Raw genomic sequence first — 7,774 nt, forward strand, 5'->3', positions numbered from 1 at the left:
TAAAACTGCTTTTGCCAAGAGTAATACTTAAAAGTAAATTAAATGAATTTATCTTCAGTGTTCAGCCTTCCCTCTTTGATCATAATTTACCTAACTCTTTTCCTTTTCTACACATGTAAAACTCAATTTATAATTATTTTAGTTTCCATTATATTGCTCTAAGTAATAGTATTTCACATTCACTAGATATTAGATTTCTCAAGGATAGGACTTGTGTCTTTTATATTCTTTCTTTTTTTTTTTGCTTTTTGCATTGCTTTATTTAAATACAACAGTATCCAACATAGCTGCTAAACCCTGGACAATATTTGAAGTCATAGGTACATCCACATGTTCCTCCAAATGACGTTTGGGGTCCTGCTTGCCGACATTCTTTATTGCCATCTGTTCAGGTGTCATCTTATCTTCTTCTTCTACAGCCTTATTATAATTCTTGGCTAATTCCAACATCTCTTTTATCACTGATTCACTGTGTTTACAATGTTCACTGTAGTCCTGAAGTGTCAAACCTTCCATTCAACTCTTCTTGTGCAAATTTACCAACATCTTCTGTTCCAGTTCATTTTTCCGATAGTTAATAGTAATGGAGTAATAATGTCTGCTTAGTCCATGAATTAATGCCTGAATAGATGGCTTGTTTAAGTGACCCAGATTTGAAGTTGTTTGTCTTGGTTCATGTCCTAAGACTATCATATTATCATTGATCAATCTGAAGGCACTCTGAATAGGATCCACAACCACTGCCACAGCTCTCTCCGACAAGGCTTCAAAGCTCTGCTGACTGTTGATATCCACACCAGAAAGCCAACAGCAAAAGCCAGGGTGACTGTGATACAACCAACAACCATCTCGGGCCTCCCTGTCTGCTTCAACATAGCTAACATCTTAGCTTGGAACACTGGGGATCAACTGCCTCCACACTGACACCTGCTCCTGACTGTGGCATGGCAAACACATCAATCACTCTGACCGTGTAATCATCAACAAATTCTTCAAGCATCAGACCCATAACTTCCATTGGAACTCCAGCACAACCACGTTTTAACATTCTTAACAGTGCCAGAGAAGAGATATAGACTTGTTCTACTGTGTCCATGGCAGGAGCATCTGTAGGTGGCCCGTGGCCCAATCCAGGCATACCTCCTCCAAATCTAAGAGTCTGTCCGTATTTCTGATCAGTAACTCTTAAGGTATTAAGCTTCAATTTGTTGAGTTTGACAAATTTCTTAAGACAAAAGCTCTCTGCCAGGTGTAATTTTCCCAAGTATTTTTTCTCTCTTTCCTGATGGTAGGCAAGAGGCAGGATGTTGCGGTCTGGACCCTTGTCTTGCCACTGGGGTGACATGAACGCGGAGGCAGCAGCAGCAGCTGCTCAGACCCACCCCTCACTGACTCCGTGAACTGGTGAAGAATCAGCCCAATTCCATTGAAAAGAATTCTTTCTTTTATATTCTTAACACTCTTTTCTTCTTGTGACTCTCTCCAAAACTTATTATTATTACTTTTAAATCAATGTAATGATTTCACAAACATACCAAAGAAGGGAATAAAATGACATGTATTGGAAGAGAAATACAGAAAGAATACATCTCTAGAGAGAAAATCCCAAGACATTAATACTCAAGATCCCACTGGGGACATTTATAGAAGATTTAGCCTGTTTGTTCTCCGTCCAGAATAAGAGATAGTATTTGCTAAGATTTGGTGTTACCCTTATATATAAACTATTTGCAATGAAATTATATATATGAGGCTTTGAGCTCCCAGAACTTACTCTGATAATTTTATTTAAGGAGACAATAAATAGACCTAATCTCTGATTTTTGGATATTATTTTTGAGCCAAAACCTAAATTTATTCTAAGGTATGTACACAAGAAAGTGAAGGAAAAAGTAGCTTATAATAAATAGAAAAGTGACATTAGAGGAAAATTTTCTAATGAAAAGGGGCTTAAATCCATGGAATGGGTGAGTGAGAGGTAACTGGACAATCTTTTTGAATACGATATGGAAATTATAAGGTGCAACAACAGGTACACTGATGGCATAAGCCATTAACTAGGAAAACTTTAAATTTCCCAATATAGTTATTTGTATGTATTTTTATTTGTTTCATGGTAGGCTGTCTTGTTGATTAAGTACAGGTGTATGTTGTAATTAAATGTGTGTATATAACTATTTAGTGGAGGTGGTGGTGGTGATGTGTATAGTCTTACAAAGAGAGGAGATAAATGGAAAAAGGAAGTGAGGGGGAGAGAAAAGTATATATCTTAAAGTATATACAAAAATTCTCATTCAGAAAAGTAGCAGATTCCATTTCCAGTGTTAGATAGATAATATGTTAGGTTGCATTTAGTGTTAGAGATTACATAACTTTACAGTGGTATTGGTATTATTTTCAATAGAAGAGGGATGCTGCTATTACACAGGAAAAAAAGAAAAATATTTTCAGAACTGTGGTATATTTGCTTAAGTAGTTTCATGTGTGTACATCCCGAATCCTTGTTAAATGCATCTGTTCCAATATCCCTCAGCTATGTTTGTAATTCCTGGAATTAATTCTCTTCCCCCCATTATCAACACTTCCATTTAAAATATTTCTTCTGATGTCACACCTATATGCCACACACCAACAAATCCATGCCCCAATCCAGTTGTGGGTAGGCATGGCATGTCGCCCAAGGATATAACCAACCTGGTTCCTAAAACACATTTTGATGTCTGAATCTGAGTGGAGGAATCTTGGTGTTCAGCAGAGTCAAGGATGGGTCCATTATAAGATTCATGAACCAGAACCTCACATCTTGCTGTTCTGGTGTCCACTACCCAAGAAGCCAAAGTAATGAAGCTGGCAAGGCACTTTTCAGCCGGAAGCATTAAACATCTGTCTTTACTTTATAACATCTTTCTGATAACACTATTACAGTGCCTTCTAACACACTGTTTGAATGTGCTGGTCACTGCTTTACTTCCTGAGTGGAACCAAACACCACAGTCCAGTCAGATGAGGGCCACAGCCTTAGTAGAGTATGGCCCTAGGGCCACCATATGCTCTTGGAGATGGAGAATGCACTTAGAGATGGAGGGAACATCTGAGAGTAAGACCATGGATGTTACAGGGATTGTGTAAACTTGATGTTTTATTTTTTCTTTCTGGGTGTTTTATGTGTGGTGACTTCTAGATTTGTTTCAATGTATTGGAAGCTTTCCATTTTATTTAAGAAATCTGTTACATGTTAAAAAGCCTTGACTAAAGAGGAAGTTTCAATAATCTAAAAAAAAAGTTTCTTCTATATCCATATTGACAGGATGGAGCTCTTAGCCTTTTATGTCAAGTAGACAATTATGTAGTTAAATGTAAATACTTTTCACTGATGGTAATTAATAAGTAAGAATCATTAGTGTCATTGAGATCAGGCCATGCCAAAATTAATTGCTGGAGCAACTGTCCTTATATGGTCAAAAACCTCTTAACCCACAAATATACACTTTCTTTTTATTTATTTATTTATTTATTTATTTTTATTGTTGGGGATTCATTGCACAAATATACACTTTCTATGTTGCCATGCCTGCTAATAAAAGTGGGAGGGTCCTTTCTGAGTTTAGCTTCCCATTCAGGTGAATATTGTGGATAGATTACAGATAGAGTACATAATCCTCTGACCTCATAAGGATAGTTTTTATAGCTGACAAACATTAAGTAGACCATAACAATCCATTAATTAATTAAATAAATGTATAGAGAGTATCTGCAGTGTGTTTGGCACTGTTTTTGGTGACAGGTGTACATTATTAAATAAAATAGGCAATATTTTTGTTCCTTTCTAAAGCTAACATTTAAGTTGAAGATGGGTAATAAAATCCAATATTAAGATTAAGATAAGTGCTATTGATAACAACAAAGCAGAAAAGGATGGCTCTCTGTATGTGTGAGAGACAGAGAGGCGGAGAGACAGAAAGAGAGGATGTTGTAACTTAACATAGGGCAATCAGAGATTTCTACATGTTAGAGAAAGACCCGAAAGAGATGTGCGAATTAGCCATGTGGATTTATGAAGAGTAACAGTGTTTCAACCAAGTGGAGAGCTGGTACACAGAGCTTGAGGTAGGAGAGTTACTACTGAGTTCTAGGAATGGCACAGAGATCAAGGCAACTGAGTAATCAAGGGGTAGAATAGAAGTAGATGCAGAAAGTAAGAGAGGTCAGATCATACAGGATCTTGCAGGCCACTCTACTTTGAATTTTTGAGTTCAATTTTGAATTTTACTCTAAATAATATGTGAACCATTAGAAAGCTTGCAGGAGTCCTCAAACTTTTAAAACAGGGGGCCGATTCACTGTCCCTCAGACCGTTGGAGGGCTGGACTATAGTTTTTTAAAAAAAATTATGAACAAATTCCTATGCACACTGCACAGATCTTATTTTGAAGTAAAAAAACAAAATGGGAACAAATACAATCACACAGCCTCATGTGGCCCGCGGGCCACAGTTTGAGGACCCTTGGGAGCATTAGACCTAAGTTAACAGAATAATCTTGGACACTGTCTTAAGAATAGTGTTAGTTGGGCAAGAGTGGAAATACTATTATTCCAATATTCCAAATAAGTAAGGCACAAGCACTACTCTGGATTGCACAGAGTAGCACAGGAAATAGTAAAAATGGCTATTTATTTTGAAGCTACAGCCAGTAGGATTTGTCAATGAAATGGAATATAAGAGAATGAGTAAAGTCAATCTTACTCATTCAGAGTCATTGACTCATTCAGAGTCAATCTTGACTCATGGTTTTTGGCTTGAGCATCTGAGAGGGTGGAGTTATTATGTACCATACAGAGAAGAATGCATGAAATTTGTGCAAAATATCTGGGGTTAAGTGTTGTGTGCTTAATGTGAATCCCAGGGAAATATTCAATATGCAGTTGGAAATGCATAAATTCAAAGAAGAGTTTAACTGTTGATATAAATTAGAGAGTTGTCAGAGAATAGATTATATAGAAAGCCATTAACCTAGTGAGATCATCAAAGGAAGTAGTTAGAGGAGTGGGGGGGAAAGAGAAGAGATAGAAGACTGAGTCCCAGAGTACTCCAACATTAAGACATAGGAAGATGAGGAGAAATGAGCAATGAACCAATTATTAGCAGGGGAACTAGTGTGGGTGGGTGGGAGAGTGCACCAGGTAGCCTCTCCAGTTCCACTCAAGTGTTCCCTCTTCCACCAATACAGTGGTGGTGATTATTTATTTATTTATATATTCAAATGACAAGGTGCTCTTCATTCTTCTTACACTTACTATGCCTGTTAAAAATCTTCCTTAATGCTTAGTATGTGCCTTATTTTATCCCCTACCCCTATGAAATCCCTACGCTTTATAGGAGAGTCTCTTTCACCTTGAAAATTTTGGAATGTTTTCAAAGTTATTCTGACAGGACTTCCCATTACTTATGTTTTTCTCAATTTTACTCACAGTCTCACTGTCATGTGGCTAATTGTGCTAATTCTACTGTTTTTTTTTTCCCTCTCTACTTACACAATATTTGTAGTTTGTGGAGTTTTTTGTCACTTAGCTTCACTGAAGTTTTGGTTACCAGAAAGGATGTGTTAATCTCCTTTGGCTTTTATGGATCTTAGGAGAAATCTCCACTGGGTTACATCTGTGTTATTGCACAACATGGAATCCCAAGTTGAAAAACGATTCCCTTTGTTTGTACATTTTAAATTTGTGTAACCCTTAATTCTATTGCTGTACCTGAGGTTATGGCCATATTCTATACTTCACACTTTTAAAAATGCCTTTTAATTATCTGAGTCATTCAGAACATGCTGGTCTTGTTAATCAAGTGCTATTTTACCAGATTAGAATTTATTAGTATATTAGTCTTCCTTAGTTTTGCTGTAAGTTTAGTTTTACTGTTGCTAAACATTCTTTACACGATAGCTTCCCCTGAGATTCCTACAAAAGGTAAAGTAGCTTTATTTAATCTCCAAAGTGTAAAAGTTAAAATTCAGATAAATTAACTCATTGTTATTGTTGAATTTCCCTCCAAGAGTAATGGAGAATGTTACGACAGTGAATGAATTCCTTTTACTTGGCCTGACCAGTGTTCAAGAGCTGCAGCCTTTCTTCTTTGTGATTTTCATAACCATTTACCTTATAAACTTGATTGGAAATGGAGCTATCTTAGTAATGGTTATTTTGGAACCAAAACTCCACTCTCCTATGTACTTTTTTTTGGGAAACCTTTCTTGTTTGGACATTTGCTATTCTTCAGTGACACTGCCCAAGGTCCTCGTAAACCTCGTCTCCACTCACAAGGCCATATCTTTCCTCGGCTGCATCACTCAGCTATACTTCTTCCACTTCCTGGGAAGCACAGAGGCCATTTTACTGGCCATCATGGCCTTTGACCGTTTTGTTGCCATCTGCAACCCACTTCGTTATATTGTCATCATGAACCCCAATGTGTGTATTCTACTGGCAGCTGTGGCCTGGCTCACCAGCTTCTTTTATGCTCTGATGCATTCTGTTATAACTGCACATCTGAATTTTTGCCACTCTCAGAAACTTAATCACTTCTTCTGTGATGTCAAGCCCCTCTTGGAACTGGCCTGTAATAACACACTACTCAATCAGTGGCTTCTTTCTGTTGTCACAGGCAGCATATCCATGGGAGCTTTTCTTCTGACTCTTCTCTCCTACTTTTATATTATTGGCTTCCTTCTGTCCAAGAACTGGTCCTGCAGAATACTCCATAAGGCTCTGTCCACTTGTGTCTCCCATTTTATGGTAGTATGTCTTTTCTATGGACCTGTGGGCTTCACATACATTCGTCCTGCCTCAGCCACCTCCATGATTCAGGATAGAATGGTGGCCATCATATATAGTGCTGTCACCCCAGTGCTGAACCCACTGATATATACCCTTAGGAACAAAGAAGTGATGTTGGCTTTGAAGAAAATCTCTGGGAAGAAGTTGTTTAAAGACTGGCAGTAGCGCTGCTAGAAGTAATGAGACATACCCGCTTTCCAATAAGACTGATTTCCATCACTTTTGTAATAAATGTAAAAACTGTAATAAATGATTACTTTGTTTTTTATTTTTCTTTCAGTAATTTTCAGTGTATATTAGGCAGTGGAGTAGGTTCAAGAAACATGGAAGTGGGATAGCCACAGTGGCTCGCAGCATTTTGGGAGGCTGAAGGGAGAGGATCACTGGAGGTCAGGAGTTGGAGACCAGCCTGAGCAATATAGAAAAACTTGTCTCTACAAAAAAAATTTTAAAAATTAACTGGGAATGGTGCTGCAATGCCTATAGTCTCAGCTACTCAGGAGGCTTAGGTGGGAACATCACTTGAACTCAGGAGTTTAAGACTGCAATAAGCTATGATACCACTGTACTCTAACCAGGCTGACAGAGCAAAACCCTGTTTCTAAAAAAGAGAAAGAACAAAATAAATTCCTCATAACTTTAGTGGGATGGGGGCACACAATAAACAAATCCATATGTATATATCTCTAGGCAGTTATGTGCTAAGGAGTTAAGAAGGAAGCATGAGGGTAGGTACTTGATTATAAAAAAGAATTTGTCTGGTATTTGTCCTAGGTTCCTGGCATGGAGATTCTAAAAGACTTGGAATCTCCTAAGTAACAGAAGTGTCTGTTATTAATGAGCCACTGGATCACACCTTAGTTTGTTATGCTCATGAGGTGACACATGGTAGGCCCTAAGACAGCTTCAGGGTGGAGAATGATTACTCCAGAAAGACCAAACA

The 7,774-nt window shown here is 37.7% G+C and overlaps 1 protein-coding gene and 1 pseudogene across 2 annotated transcripts; one reads left to right on the forward strand and one right to left on the reverse strand.

Annotated features, from left to right (window-relative positions):
• Positions 1–252: 252 nt before the first annotated feature.
• LOC128594102 (26S proteasome non-ATPase regulatory subunit 14-like) lies at positions 253–1,168 on the reverse strand (annotated as a pseudogene). Its single transcript, XR_008382491.1, has one exon. The product of XR_008382491.1 is annotated as a 26S proteasome non-ATPase regulatory subunit 14-like (transcript).
• Positions 1,169–6,054: 4,886 nt separating this feature from the next.
• On the forward strand, positions 6,055–6,996 carry LOC128594699 (olfactory receptor 12D3). Its single transcript, XM_053603606.1, has one exon. It carries the CDS (start codon positions 6,055–6,057, stop codon positions 6,994–6,996), a length of 942 nt encoding a protein of 313 aa, XP_053459581.1.
• Positions 6,997–7,774: the final 778 nt, after the last annotated feature.

This window comes from Nycticebus coucang, chromosome 9 (assembly GCF_027406575.1).
Source record: "Nycticebus coucang isolate mNycCou1 chromosome 9, mNycCou1.pri, whole genome shotgun sequence".
Lineage (NCBI taxonomy): Eukaryota > Metazoa > Chordata > Mammalia > Primates > Lorisidae > Nycticebus > Nycticebus coucang.

What these genes read in the sequence shown, in the direction of transcription:
- LOC128594699 (XM_053603606.1), top strand. Translation starts at nt 6,055, where the DNA reads ATGGAGAATGTTACGACAGTGAATGAATTCCTTTTACTTGGCCTGACC.